This window comes from Paralichthys olivaceus, chromosome 17 (genome assembly GCF_024713975.1).
Source record: "Paralichthys olivaceus isolate ysfri-2021 chromosome 17, ASM2471397v2, whole genome shotgun sequence".
Taxonomy (NCBI): Eukaryota; Metazoa; Chordata; class Actinopteri; order Pleuronectiformes; family Paralichthyidae; genus Paralichthys; species Paralichthys olivaceus.
In genome coordinates, this window is record NC_091109.1 from 11,484,200 (window position 1) to 11,499,940 (window position 15,741).

The 15,741-nt window shown below is 43.9% G+C and overlaps 1 protein-coding gene across 4 annotated transcripts in view; it reads left to right on the forward strand.

The window, feature by feature from the left end:
* The window catches only part of nrp1a (neuropilin 1a), a 58,584-nt gene extending 47,103 nt beyond the window's left edge, over positions 1 to 11,481 (forward strand). For 2 of the 4 annotated variants that reach the window (XM_069512541.1, XM_069512542.1), the window contains 9 exons: positions 796 to 1,127; positions 2,424 to 2,568; positions 4,923 to 5,033; positions 5,882 to 5,932; positions 7,754 to 7,897; positions 8,015 to 8,292; positions 8,403 to 8,499; positions 8,617 to 8,670; positions 8,768 to 11,481. In XM_069512541.1, the coding sequence (XP_069368642.1) occupies positions 796 to 1,127; positions 2,424 to 2,568; positions 4,923 to 5,033; positions 5,882 to 5,932; positions 7,754 to 7,897; positions 8,015 to 8,292; positions 8,403 to 8,499; positions 8,617 to 8,670; positions 8,768 to 9,054 (1,499 nt within the window). In that variant the 3' untranslated portion in view covers positions 9,055 to 11,481. The remainder of the gene's footprint in view (positions 1 to 795; positions 1,128 to 2,423; positions 2,569 to 4,922; positions 5,034 to 5,881; positions 5,933 to 7,753; positions 7,898 to 8,014; positions 8,293 to 8,402; positions 8,500 to 8,616; positions 8,671 to 8,767) is intronic. The other 2 variants (XM_069512543.1, XM_069512544.1) reach the window with 1 other exon arrangement.
* The last annotated feature ends 4,260 nt before the right edge of the window (positions 11,482 to 15,741 follow it).

Below are 15,741 nucleotides of genomic sequence, written 5' to 3' on the forward strand. Positions count from 1 at the left end.
CAAAACAAATCTCATGATTAAGCATGCAAATAGCTACAAGCTGTATCAACAGGTTATTGTTCTGTTTACCGATTTGTATGAAGGAATGTCTATAAACAGTAAAGGGATAGGAAAAAGGAAAAAAGGGCCTTCTCCCTCAGGAAACAAATCAGAGATTGATTTTAAGCCACTAACACCTATAGAGGGTTAGGATCTATAAGATCAGAGACATGGAACAAAAGGAGGAGAAGAAAGTATGAGGACGTGGACAGAAACCAACAAGGTGTTAAAAGGCAGCCGCACAGATGCTGACAGCTGCGGCGTAGAAGGTAGATGACTGCAGCTGCAGATAAAACACAAAGAGAATGTGTTTTTCTACGTGTGAGTATATGTGAGTCCATAGAGGGAGAAGGGGGTGGATGAGGGAGATGAAAAGAAAAGGCGCTCCCAGAATGCAGGAGGTGGAAGCACCAACCGAGAGGAGGGTTTTAATTGGCTGCCTGGAGACAAACGCTTCAGGCGGAGGAATTAGTATGCATGAGATCTGCAGACAGAGGGAGAAAGAGTATGGAGGGAGAGATCACAGTAACATCACAATGAGTTTAGGAAATTGTTCTCCTCACTTTCACTGTCCCACTTGCCCCTACAGAAACCTCAAATTCACCAAACTTGACGTGTAGCTTAGTAATTTATGTTCAACATCAGGCCCTTGGATCTAGATGAAGTCTTTAGTCGCAGCTACCTGTCTTCTCAGTGGGTTTTCATTGGTTTCTATCAAAAAGCTAAGCACCTCTCGCTTTCCCTTTTGTGTTTCAGAGTACCCCTGCTCGGGCATGCTGGGCATGGTGTCAGGCTTGATCACCGACAACCAGATCACAGCGTCCTCCCACACAGACCGGAGCTGGGTACCAGAGAACGCTCGCCTGCTGACGAGCCGGACAGGGTGGACTCTGCTGCCCCAGCCCCAGCCCTTCACTAATGAATGGCTGCAGGTGGATCTCGGCGAGGAGAAGCTCGTGAAGGGGTTTATCATCCAGGGGGGGAAGCACCGTGAGAACAAAGTCTTCATGAAGAAGTTCCGTCTCGGCTACAGCAATAACGGCTCAGAGTGGAGGATGGTGTTGGACACCAACGGGAATAAGCCAAAGGTTAGGGTCTTTTCTTTGCTTGTCGTTTTAACTACAACAAACTTGTAAAATACTGAAGTGTGTCCAAAACAACCCACAAAGAGTTCTTTGTGTGTACGCAGTGGTTCTTTAATGGGAATGGGTTGGGATTGATGGTTTGATAAGATATCGCTTTACCTTCTGGCTGTAGGAAAATGGTTTGAATACATACGTTTAAAACTGGCTCTCGGAAACATCAGAACATCAATTCCGATTTTGATGCATGTAGTCAATTTTCAGTAGAGCGTTGAGCCTGGCAGTTGTGACTCATTCAGCAGTCGTTCTGAGTCAATTTCAGCAGCGCTTTGAATCACATTAGGATAAGCATCTCATGTCTCGCAGAGTCCTTTCCTAGTTCTCTCCTCCTGCTTTGTATTCTGTGCGACTCACACACCGTTCAACCCTTTCAGTGGATAGTGAAACCTCTCCAGGATGGGGGGGGCGGGTGAAGAAAGTGAAGGGAAAAGACGAAAGGAAAGATGAGAGCGAGGAGGGAAAGAGTGTGCAACATGGAGAATTGATCCAAGATTTATCTGCGGGTGACACTGAATGCTCGGAGGACACATGCCAACACTTTGCACACAGAAACTGTATATACGAGCACATATACAGAAGCATGCGCACAACCCCAAGAAGAGCTACAACAGCCTGTCCCCAATTACAAGCGTCCCTGACAGGGCATAAATCTGATCCAGATGGGCTGATTGTTGATTTATGAAGGGAGTCAAGGGGATCCATATCCCCCTGTCCTAGTTAGCTGCCTCTCTCCCCTCGCCTGAGAGGTTCCCAGCATCTGAGGCACACCAGGCCCCTTCACGTGATCACACCCATTAATCCACTTCCATCAATCCTCTAGCTCCTCCTTTGCTTTCTTCTCTCACACCCCACATTCTCCTCTTTTAGACTAATTTATTCCCCCGCTCGCATAGGATCTGAGACAGAGTTGAAGAAACTGAAATTCGCCTTTGACAGAAGTGTGGGCCACGCTGTCTCTGCCAATGGCCCCCTGCGTGAGTCGCCTAAGCTGCGCTTTAGATGTCAGCAAGATGAGAGCTATCTGGTCATCCTCTGTTCTTTCACATATTTCCAACAACAGAGTACATGCCACCCATCCACCCATAGCTTTCAGAAGGCAGGAATAAAGCTGACTCGGGGCACCTGCATTTAGAAAGCTGTATCGATCAAATACCCAGCATTGATGCTATCAAACAAATTACTCTTAATGTCTTTTTTTTGTTTTTCACACTTTCCTCTCTGTCTTTGTCCTTCCACCTCCAGATATTTGAAGGGAATAGTAACTACGACACTCCTGAGCTGAGGACAGTGGAGTCCCTGCTGACGCGTTACATTAGAATATACCCAGAGAGGGCCACTCCTGCTGGCATGGGCTTGCGACTCGAGCTCCTGGGCTGTGAGATTGAAGGTAAGCTGGAACTCCAGTGAGGATATTTTCCTTAATCTGTTGCATTCTGTATTTTCTATGCAAATTAAATGTCGAACTGATTTCTCGTGATGCAGAAATTATGTTTCTACCAATGGTGGCAAAATAAGCATTGATAGTAAAACCTCTTTCCCCCATTCTGCTGAATTTTCCAATCGGTGAAGATGCTTTTAAGAACATCCATCCAACCGTTATCTATAATGCTATCCTTTGAGGGTCGCGGGGGTTCTGGAGCCAATCCCAGCTGACATTGAGCTAGAGGCGGGGTACATTCCGGCGTATCAGAGGAACGACATATAGAGACAAAGAACCATTCACTCTCCCATTAATACCTATAGATAATTTAGAGTCTCCAATCAACCTAATCCCCAATCCGCATGTCTTTTGACTGTGCAAGGAAGCCAGAGAAAACCCTTATAGACAAGGGGACATTATGTAAACCCCAGCTGCACTGGGATTTGAACCAGGATCTGTCTTGTTTGTTAAAAACAAAAATCACATTTTCAGTTTTGGTGTTGACATTACTAGTGTTGGTCATTACGTTTTTACATTTTTGATAATAACTCAGTACATCAATTCACACACAACGTGTATGTTCACATGTCATGACACACATACAGGTGAACCATAAATCATCCTGGTTTAACGACATGGCTGTAAGTCGCCTGCACTTCATGTCTTTGCCACAGTTCAGGTTATTTAAAGATGTGGAGCCCACAGCTGTCCAGCTCCTGCTCTTTATCTTTGCAGGGGACACTTGTCTTGTCTCTCCGTTACATCAAAGCTGCCCATATAGCTCGCCACTTCCAGAGGGGATCAAATGAAAGCCCACCTCACCCAGTAGGATTATTTCAGCCTGGCCCCCATCGCACTCTTCCCAACCCGTACATGTCTTTCTTCTTTCAAAGGGCCGCACACACTTTGCTATCTTTAAAATGACCCCTATTTCCCCCCCCCAACTCTTTATCTGTCTCTCTCAAAGCTGATGTAGCGCACAAACAGCTCAGAGATGCAGAGCGCACTATAGCCCTAAGTGGATTTACATATTGGATTTCAGGGAGGCCCGTTCCGTCGTAAGCCTCATGGACTCCCACAGGGAGCTTTAGTCAGATGATAATGCTTGTTTTCAGTGTTAATACCAAACACACACATACTCACACAGACATATACACAGAGAGCAACCGCAATCACCTTACTCACACAGACATATACACAGAGAGCAACCGCAATCACCTTGCCAAACATGTGGTTACAGGCATGTATACACACACACACAGGTGCTTTCACTAGTGTGTAGAAGTGTGTGTCTGTGTGTGTGTGTGTGTGCAAGAAGTCATAGTAAAAGGGCTAAATCCTCATTTCTGTGAGAGGCTCCCCCGACGCAACGCTGACCCCATCCCTGACCTTCCCCACCCTGACTCTGACAGGGGCTGATCTGCACCATATTTCATCTTGCAAAGGGAGTGAGCATGACTACCCCCTTGCACACATGCACACACACACTCACAATCTCACACACAGAGATACTGTAAAAATACATTTATCTATCTGTGCCTTTCTCTCTATTCCACCTCTTTCCTCCCTCTGCACTGGGGCAGCCCATGTGTTACTCAGTCAGTGTAAACACACACAAATACACGCACACCACAGGACGGCTGTGCGGCAGCGGCGTGTGGCATGCATCTAGGGCCATGGCCACATCCAAGTGTAACATAGCCATAATGATAGGCCACTATGGCAACCAGGGGCCCTGCCTATAGCCAATCATGAGCCTTGTTTCTACATCATTCAGTTCCAGCCGCCCAAGCCTAAAGCACCAAGCCATCTCCTCAGCTCTATTTATACACCAACATCTCCACAACCTGATAAAATGAGGGATGCTAATAGCTTAGGCCTACATTAAAAACAGTGTGTAACTGTGAGCAGAGCCTGCTGAGCCTATTTATACACATTTCTTTTTTTGTATTTTCAACTTGAGTCCAACTCAGCCTTTCAGACTGAATCTTCTCCCCATGCTAACAACAAAAACTCATTGTTTTTGGCATCGATCGCATTTTTAGTGTTTGTTTATTTGTTTATTCACTTAGATTTTCTGATGACGTCCTGTTCATGTACAGATCATGTCTGAATACTTATAAGACTATACATCTGCCAAATCAATGCACTGACAGTGTTTTCCATCTAAATCTCAGTGCGCTACTTATGGTAAGAACATGATCAGACAGTACAAAACAGTAGGTGCTTGTTCAGCTCGTCCCCTCCAGCCTCTTCATTTGTGTGTTTGTGTTTAACTTGAAATCTAATCTACGCTCTCCGCTCTCTCTTCACCCTCACAGCCCCCACGCTGCCGCCGACCACGATCGTCCTGAGCACGACTCCGTCGGACGAGTGCGACGACGACCAGGCGAGCTGCCACAGCGGCACAGGTGATGACTACGACGTGACAGGTGCTAACATCGCCCTCATGAGACTGCAACCACCCCCCCCCCACTCCCAGCTCCTCCTTCTGTTATGGCGCACACTTGATCTGCTTGCTGCGATTAAACACCACCACCACTCCCCCAGCTTCACTGCTCTCTGACACAGATTTGATACTACCACAGCTAAGCTGCCATACTGAGCACATTCACACATGCATGCACGCATGAGCACCTGGGCATGTACTCTGATTAGCTGCACCCCATCCCCTTTAAAGCCATCTCCTGCCCACTGACAGGAGACCATTATCACACTTGCACCTGTCAATCAAATTTTATTAATATAGCCCATATTCACAAATCGCCTCCAAGGGCTTAACAATGTGCGACATCCTCTGTCGACTAGAGTGAGGAATAACTTCCAAAAAAAACTTGTAACTGGGGAGAGAATCACAGAAACCTCAGAGGCACGTAACTGAGGCTTTAATAGATGTTGCATGTAACAGAGAACAGGTGTCTGTTCACACCTGTTTCTAAACCTACCAGCAGCGAGATCTGTGCCGCTCTCTTCTCCTCCTGCACCGTCTTTTCCACTTCCTCCTCGTGGCCTAATTTCCCACTAACCCAGTGACTCTGAGCCTGCACTGCTGCCTGCACTCCCCATTAACCAGCAGTCTCCAGTGATGAGCACGGCACCGTTTCAGTGTATTTCAAAAGTATAAAGACGTATAAAGGGAGGGGTATTAATGAAGAAAAGATGAGGCATGTGTTGATAAGATAAAGTGAATTAGCATGGAATTTAGTGCATGGATGCAGTTAGAGAAAGAGATTTTTTCTGGATGCCAGGCAACGCTAACTATGGTCATTTTTTGTTTCAGGTATTACCACAGTGCCAGAGACCACTACTGCTGAAGTGGATACCATCCCAGGTGAGCAGAACACGTGTTCTATCTTTTCCATATCACACGCCCAGAACTTTGAAATATCCAGTAAATATTGAACTGCTCACGGTTTCTTTGAATTAATTTCCATATATTTATCAAGAAGCACACCTTAGTTAATGGTTGCCAGCTGAAGGCGGCCTCTCTCCTCTGATGTGTGTCTGTTATTAAAGCTGATGATGCGGCCCTGAGAAGCTCCCGCTGACATGGTGAGGGAGGTTGTGTGATGCGGGGCGAGCTGATGATTAGCACTGGTGCTCTGCTGCTGCCTCCTCAGCATAATCACTAATCACTGGGCCGGCACTGACACACACACACACACACACACTACTATACAAAACAGGAAAGCACAATGCAAATGACCACAGGAAATGAAGTGTGCTCTGGGCCCCCATGCATAGACACAAGCACACACACACACATCACTGTGTCTCCTATAGCATGGTGTTGAGGCAGCAGCCAGCTGAGAGGCTGAGCCCCAGTCTGACCTTGGCTAATGGGCCATAGGCTCCACCCAGTCCCCTGTCACTCCATCAGCCTGCTCTGTGGTCTGTCTGCCACTATAATAGATGAGAGCTGAAGTGCAGGTGTGTGTGTGTGTGTGTGTGTGTGTGTTGTATGCATATATTGTGAGTATATGAACATAACGAGGTGTCTGTGGATAAACACTTATCCGTCTGAATTTTTACTTCAAGAGTCTCAAACCATACACGCTAATCAGCCCTGTTCATATGTACGTGTGTGTGTGTTTGTTTGTGTGTTATTGTCTGAGTGACAGTGTGCGTGCCAAGCCCTCTAATCTCAAAGGATGTAGTTACCGTTGGCATTCGGCAAGAAAAAGTCTCTTTTTCTCCTCGTCAGACGTCCACATGAGTCATGTGGCTGCTCATATTATCCAGAGCTGGTTGGTCACCTCAGTCAAAGCCTCCCAAGAATGGAACGAAATGAAAAAAAAAAGGCCATAGCTATTTTAATTGGGACGGGGTTTCTTGATGAAAAAATTGGTTTGGCATCTGAATTACAGCTCCACATGGGAATTCCATCCTTTGTGTTTAATGGATAAATAGAGTCATTGCCTGCAGAAGCTAGTTAAAACAGAGAATTCTGGTTTGTATAGTGTGTCATTGGGAGAGTCAACCCATTTTATCTCTAAAGGCATCTCCTGCTGTAGCTAAAGGCCGTGGCTAACATCCCAAACATCTCCCTCCCTTCTGTTCTTTGGAAGTCTTTCTTTATCCAATTTGAAAAGCACGTAAGCCTGAGCTCCCACACATTTTCTTGCCTCCATGGAGACTTCTTCAGCGCGACGTGTGTCCACAGGCAGTTGCATTGTTGGAATGGGGCCCTGGCACTGTTACCATAGCTGTCTTCAAACCTCAAGTCCCTGCGCTCATTAAAATCCTGAGCTCTCCGCAGGTTGCTACGGGTTTTGCTTTCTCGCCTGGATGCCATGTCCAGACCCCATCTTTGTCTACTGTTCTTAATGTCCCTCCATACCTTTCTTTGCCTGTTACATTCATTAAGGGAGATCATTCACTACAGACGAGGGTTTAATGTCAACATGAGGTCTATGCTGACTGTTCTTTCTCGTGTCATATCATAACTTCTATTCCAGTCCCCTCCTGAGTGACTGTAGTTGTTTTAATGTCCCCCAGCTGTGGAACTCTGAACTCATGTCCCATGGATCTTTGCTGCCCTCTACTGCTTCTACTCAGTCACTGTTAGCCCGAGTGGAACCCACTGTCGAACCATGAAATATTGTCATTTCGAGGATGAAATCTTATCTCCTCTTTCTTTATGTCTTTGCAGCTTTCCTGTGGTTTGCCTGTGACTTCGGTTGGGCCAATGACCCGTCGTTCTGCAGCTGGACATCCGAGGACACCGGCTCCAGGTGGCAGATCCAGTCCAGCGGCACCCCCACCCTGAACACTGGACCCAACATGGATCACACAGGTGAGGGCCCTGCACGTGATTCCTCAACTTTCTCACACAGTTTCTGCTGAAGTCACATTTCCTTGCATTCTCATCGCTTTTTCATATCAGTGACACAAGTTTCTTTTTGTGGATCAGGTGGATCAGGGAACTTCATCTACACGTTGGCGGCGGGTCCTCAGGAGACAGAGGTGGCTCGGCTCGTCAGCCCTGTGGTCAGCTCCCCAGACTCTGACCTCTGCGTGTCCTTTTGGTACCACATGTTTGGGTCGCACATCGGCACACTGCACATCAAACAGCGCAAGCAGATGGTTGAAGGGCCGGCAGACATCCTGCTGTGGACGGTCAGCGGTCACCAGGGCAACCGCTGGAGAGAAGGTCGCGTCTTTGTGCCGCGCAACAACAAACCCTATCAGGTAAATAAAAGTTTTGATGACTTTGGCCTATTCTTCTTTCTGGGACTTTTACCATTATACCTGTGTTGTGGCGTTCAAGAAAAGTCACTCAGAGCTTCTTTTTTTTTAAGGTGGTGATCGAAGGGCTGGTGGAGAGAAAGAGCTGGGGAGACATCGCTGTGGATGACATTAAGGTTCTCAATGGGCTCAGTATGGCAGACTGTAAAGGTGAAGCTTTAATTCTTCATATCCATTCAGTTCATCATAAGAAATAGGACTATACAGTTTAAACTGCAGCTTGTTATCTTCAGGAACAGTAATTATTTATAATTCCTTTTTAAACAGACCCTGACGTACCCACTGAGCCCATGTTACCAGAGGATAAGTTCAATGAAATCCGTAAGTCACTCCACACACAAGATAGATTTTTTCTCATTTTTCAAGAGTTTATGTTCTCACATCTCATTCTCCTCCTCTGCCTTCGTCTCCTCTACAGTGGAAGAGATCACTGAATACCCGGTGTTCGTGGAGACAAACCAGATCAGCGGAGCAGGCAATATGCTAAAGACGCTCGACCCCATCCTCATCACCATCATCGCCATGTCCGCCCTGGGGGTCTTCCTGGGCGCCATTTGCGGCGTGGTCCTGTACTGCGCCTGCTCACACGGGGGCATGTCGGACAGGAACTTATCAGCCCTGGAGAACTATAACTTTGAGCTAGTGGACGGCGTCAAGCTAAAGAAAGACAAACTCAATGTACAGAGCTCATACTCAGAGGCTTGAGATGGGACTGAGCACATCGATGAAACTGTGTGACGTGCACGGCTCGCAGAGCGTGCACTAGACTGGCTGTAGGCATATCCTCTCGTGCATCCGCGAGCTGGTCTGCTCAACGGACTGCCAACGCCCTCACCTCGCTGGATGAGGGACAGGTTCAGGATCCAGTGGGGAGGTTTGGACTGATCCACGCTTTTCTCAGGAGCTGCAGTTAAAAAAAAAAAAAGAACCTACCTGTAGGGGACACTGTGTACAAATAAAATACAGAAAAGAATATGTACAGATGATTTAGATGATATTTTAATTTTCTATTTTGATTTTCATTCATTTTTACAATCGGATGCTGGTGTTGAGACCAATTTATTAATAATGTTTAAAGTATTTATCGTTTTTTGGGAGAGAAAGGTTTGTTTCATCATCAGTTTCATGAAGGCTGTTGTATATTTTCAACTTTTGAAAGAGACGTATCAAAAAACTTAAAATGACCCATATCTGGCGAAGCTGTGGATTTGCCCCATGGTGTGGTAAACAGGGTGAGTCCGTAGGACCCTGAGACGTGTCCTCTTTCCTCTTTGACCCATATCACTTTAAAGTGAGGGTTCCATTCATGGCAATGTATGGTTCTAACAGTGCCTTTAGTACATTTTGGTTGGTCTCCTCTGTTGATTTTTTACTGTATATGGCTTAAGTTAAGATTACAGGAAACAGGGGCACATTATCTTATGAATATCTACAAACCAGGATAACAATCTACCACAGCGCTTTATTTTTATTTTCATTCTTGTTGTTGTTGTCTTTTTCTGTCCAAAAAAACCACACACTGTAAATAAGTTTTAATATATTTTATTGCCCTTTTTAAAGAAAGTAAAAAGGAAAAAAGCTGCAGTATCCCTTTTTTCATGGGTTTGTGTGTGCGTGTGTAAATACAATCCTCTCACTGTTTTGTGGAAGGTGCAGTGTTAGGTTTTTATTTTTTTCCGATTAAGTTGCTCGGACGAGCGAGATTCATGTGACGCTGATGTTGCAGCAGTTTCAATGTGCATTCAAGCATCTGTCATCCAAACCACTGCACAACAAATGAAAACAGAAACACAGGAGAAGGCCACAAAAGAAAAAGCTGACACACTGAGCTCTTGGCACCTTCTCTCTTTAAGATAATCCTTCATTTCTTCATTCGATCGTTGCTCGCTTAAATCTTTGCTTCGACAAGAATCTTTCAGATTAAGCCTCAAACACATTCATGTCAATGGCACAGGAGCTGGTGAATATTCATCTTCCAGCAAACCCAAAAAAAAAAAATCCTCATCCCTTGGTTTCATCTCAGTTCAACACTCATCACTGTGGATTGAGTTCTGTCTGGTCGATGCAGCTTGAATGCACTTTGTTTCTGACCCCCCCGCCCCCCCGTGATAGGAGCCTATCAACCCTGGGGGGTCACTACACTAACTGAAGAATGGTGCTATCATTACTTTAGCCAGACACGTGTGTCTCGTGATTAAACCCCTGTTTGTATCCTTCACATGCTGTTCTGTAGCTTCATGGCCGCAACAAGACTTGTACGTGTGTTCACGTGTAGCAGCCATAACATTGTGATGTCAGAGCTGATGTCACTGGGACGGGTCGCTGGTGCAGTGGAGGGTCGAGTGGCACCACCTGAATCAGGTCACCTGGCCTCCTCCGTCACCTGCCCTCCTCCTCCCTACTCCTCCTCCCTGTGGCTTTACCAAAGGATGGTCGTTCTGTTCGCCCGAGGAGGGGGGGGCGGGTCTCACCAACTCACAACTGCTCAGTTCACCAGTGGGCATCGCTCACAAGAGAACTGATTTGACCCTTCAAAGCCCCTGGAGAGATAATCAACAGGGGGGATGTCGGGAATTGTAGCCAAGAGATATGTTTCTTTTTTTTGTTTTATGTCTTGAAGCTTAAGTGGTGCAGACGTCACCTCAGTGTGGACTTTTTGACCTCTGAGGGGACACACGGGGCAACAGGGACGTGCAAACTCAATCAAACAATCAAGAACTTGACCCTGCGAGCGGTGACGTCTTCTCCATCCTGTGTGCGTTGTACGTGTCGCCGTGGTGAACGCATCCCCAGCTGGTCCCATTTCAGTTTCAGCCTCTCCACCGTCCGTCTGCGCTTTCAGCTCTAGAAGGACTGTAGCCATGTGTGCTAGAGAAAACGGATACTGTAGTGTGGACTCAAAAGAAACGATGTTGCACTGATAAATATATTTAAGAGGTTTATGTGTTTATAGCATTCATTTTCCAGAAAAAAAACAAACAGAAGAAAGTCAAAAAAAACAAAAAATGTGTTCAATTCTTTCATCTTTTTTATATATATATAGTTTCAGATTATGTGATATAATTCTGAAATGTAAAGATATCGAGATGTTTTCATTATTGAAAAAGGCATAATAGATTTTTCCAACAGTAACGTCCCTGACCCTTCATTTACATATTAACGCTTCATTTTGTACTGTCTTTCAAATTTTGTGCGGAACTTCTTTTTTTTTTTTTACCAGAATAAGAAAATAAGACTTTTATTTTCAATACTGCTTCTGTAATTTGCTGTTGTAGGAGAAAAAAATGAATAAAACAGCAAGGCCTTAAAAAGAGAAGAGGATACTTGTTGTGTTAGAATCTGAAGCCTCTTTGTTTCCACGCTGGCGGACGTCACGGTCGTGCTGTAAAGGATCAAACCGGCTGAAGCGAAATCTGTTTTTTTCATCATAGTCGTGTTAAAGCACTTTTGCAGCAGGACAGTGAACATTTTGTTTGCTCTCTGTCTCACGGCCATCGCTCTTCCAAAGATACAAATAAACGGCGTCTTGATGAGAAGGAGGTTTAATGGTTTATTTGATTATTTATCAATTACAGAGAAATAAATTGTTGTTATTTATGCCCACATCTTAAAGCAGATGGTGAAAATAATGGTGGGGAGCGAAGGGGCGGGTGCTGACCACTAATGAGAAGCTGATGGGAGCTTCAACCCGTCACTCAGCTGGTTTTCAGGGCGGCCTATCATTAGCCAGAGCTTCCATTTCATTGATTCTGGTTTTTGTGCTCAAATGAGGCCACATCTAAACCGACAGAACGCCTGAATAACACTCTGAGAAGAAAGATGGTTTTATTTATAGTTTGAAATAATTGCAGCTCAGAATATTAGCAGTTGTTTGTGATGATATTTGTCTTTAATCGTCTGAGATAAATAGCGACAGTGCTTGGTCTCCATTATCATAAACAAGCAAATTAGACCTACCAAGTCATTTGGCTGCGTATCCTTCACAGACAATTAGCCGCTGTAACCCAGCAACCGCCGCTGCATCCTTTTTATCTCACTCAAAACGACTTAAATCAATAATCTCGCTTCAATGAGTTCATCAGTCGAGCAAACAACAGACAAAGCTTCATCAATCATTTCATTGTGGAGCAAAAAACCATCCACAGCCACAAACAATTACAGTCATACATTCAAAGAGGCACCGTTTTAATAACCTGCTCAGTTTATGATACTTGTGTAAATCATTTTTCTTTAGCTCTAACACTTTATAAACTTATAGAGGCTTTTTATGAGAAATTTATTATGGTCTGTTAATGGTTGTACGTTTTCCCCTAATGCAACAGAAGCAACAAGCTTGTGTTGATGCTCGGCTGTGACTGACCACAACCCCTCCCCTCACCTGCTTGATACAAGCCTGAATTTCTTCTCAGTTTGACTCTGCACAAAGAAGAGGTTATGAAAGCAGGAAACACGAGGACCAGTGGAATCAGACTATTAAACACAAGTTGAGGAGAAGTGTTTGTGTGAAATTGGGCACAATAACAACAAAGAACAACTTGTCACTTTCATTTTTGAGAGCTTGTTATGTGTAGTTCCGGGAACTTAACTCAACTCTTTAACTTTACTGACTATTAGTTCAAATAATTCACTGAAGGCAGCAGAGCAACTCACTTCTCCAAGTTGAACTCACCTAAAAGTATTAACAGTACAAATGTCTACATAAGCACCATATCTGCAGTAATAATACATTTTAATAAACAATTAATAAAGGGACATCATCACTTCATAACGTCTTGAACTTGTGATTAATATTCAGTTATTAACAGACTGATTCTGGTCCAGATTGAGTTTGTTTCCTTATTAATGGCTCATATTAACAATGATAATGTCATTATTTCCAACTTAAGCCCAGTTATAGATGTTCAATCGAATTCAACCACTTGCAGCAGATAAAAAGATGTGTGACTCAAACAGCAGCGAATACAGGTGTAAACTGCCACTGTAGTTTTCTACTTTGGCCACCAGGTGTCTCAGTGGAGCAGAACTGCGAAGTAAAACTGTGTCATAGACACGACATGAAATGTTTTTCTTTATCACCTCATGGAGAACATACAGTTCAAGACACGGTGAAGCAGATCAGTGCAGGTGTGGACGAGTCATTTATTTTTCATGCATAATTCTATATAATCCATAGAAATACCACAAATTATAAAAAGTGTAGTTATTCACATAAGTCACTTAATTGTTTTATTTATCATCTGACCTGGAACAACAGGAAACACACTGTTATAAATAATCCTTAATTATGACTGAATGAATCCCATTAGATTTCCATTGTGCTTTTATTGTTCACTGCAACAGCTTCATAAGAAAAAGATATATGTGGTGTTACTTTATTTTATTCCTAGTATAATAAATCTGAATATGTGCTGTGATAAAAGCCCTGTTGTTATTTCACTGCTGTTGTTCTAGCTCGCTGGCATTGATGGTGGAAACTATGAACAGTAATAACAGGAAAGTGTAAATGAAAGGGTGTTTTTAGGCATTTATCCCTGGTTCCATGCAGTGACCAAAACAGGCCACAGGGAGGCTCCAGAACTCAGGAAAGTACTGACAAGTATGTAAGTGTTTTAATACATTACATGAAAATCTCATCACTGAGCTTTAATACTAAAGAATGTTCTACTGTGGATAATCAGGTGTTTTATCATACTTACAGAATTTTGTAGTGAATAACATTTATTTTGTATCCAATATTTTACTTTGTTTGACCTGTGAAGACAGAAATCTAGAACCTGAACCATGTTGTCGTGTTTCTATGCTTGATTTTTGTCCCCATGACATGTTGCTCCTGCTGCAACCCAGAGGCAGAATCGATGAAGGTTGTTTTTTAACTGTAACCAGCCTGAGAATTCTTTGGAGAAGATCTGAGACATTTAACAAGAGGAGGTTTGTTTCTGTGACATCTGCAGCACAGACAGTCGGAGCTCCTCGTCTCTTCTGTCAGTGTTTGTCTGCCTGTTGGACTCTCTGCGCTCCTACTGAACCTCGTCACCTCCACTTCCTGCTTCCAGGCAAAAACTCTCCCTGCCTTTCTTTGGTCATATTCACTCACTCTGATATGATTCATGGATTCGCAGGAACGTCTCCATTCCGTTCATTCTTCAGTATGATTCATAAAATTGCAGCTTGACGTGACTGTGGATTTTTCTGGAATATAATAAGTCCTCAGTGCCAGCATGAGTCCTTTACGAGGCCCTTCATGAGGCTCTCTCGTGGCTCCTGAGAGCCACAACAACACACATTTATAGTTCGCTTTTGGCCATGAGCCTTTATGAATCATAAAAGACCACATACCTTGTTCCAGACACATTAGCTGTATAGAAAATAGAGTGAAATACAAGTTCTGTGTTGTCCGTCCAGAGAACTCAGTTGTGGAGCACAGGATCACAAAGAGACACACCCCTGTAAACACTCTCTGGAGACTAAACAGGATCCAAGGTTCTTCCGGAGCAGATAGTTTGTTTTCTCAAACATTTTTCCACAGTGTCCGCAGAGCTGAGGCAGAAATAACTTTCCACGAAGCTCAAAGCAAATAAATAACTAGCTGGGTTGATTATTTTTATTAAAACTGATCCGGAAAACTTTGTTGTGATTCTTATTCATTTGGCAGCCAAGGAATATGAACAAATATATACAAAATATTCACTTTCCTTCTTACTTTCTTTCTCCTGCTGTTATCCTCAGTAAATGCAACTATCACGAGTTCTCGTGATACTCACAAGTTCTTGAGAGATCTGCAGCAGTGACCAGGAGAAGGATCACAGTGGAAACTTGGTGTAAATGACCCCATTTTGAGTGGAATTTGAATGTCGGGGCTTCCAGACACTTTAATGACCCTACAGGAGCAGTATGGAGGCATGTTGGATGAATCAGTCACTAGTTACTGGATTTGGCTGCAACACTGTTTATCCCTGAAACTCTAAAAGTATTTTGTGGACTCAAACACTTCCCCCTCCATCGGCACAGTGGTCAGCACATAATGAGTGAATTTTCATTTTTGGGTGAACCATCCCTTTAACATAAGTGGATTATATCAAAAACCAAAACTGTTCAATGAACCTCGTTAGGATAAGAAGAAACATTTTGATATTATGATTTTTAAATGAATCATCTTCATCCATGATGAGCAACGTCACTTCATAACTCAGATTGAAGTCTCTACTTCTATGATTAGCAGTGAAAGTGACTGACTTGTTAAATTAATAGAATAAAGTCAGTGTTGGAGGGTTTACACTGACTGTCAGGGTTTTCTGATGTTTTTATTTAATGATGATGATCAATAGGAATAAACAGTCGGACCTTAAATATTTTTCCATTTAACTTGTTTGTTTTAATTGTAAGGTTTACGTC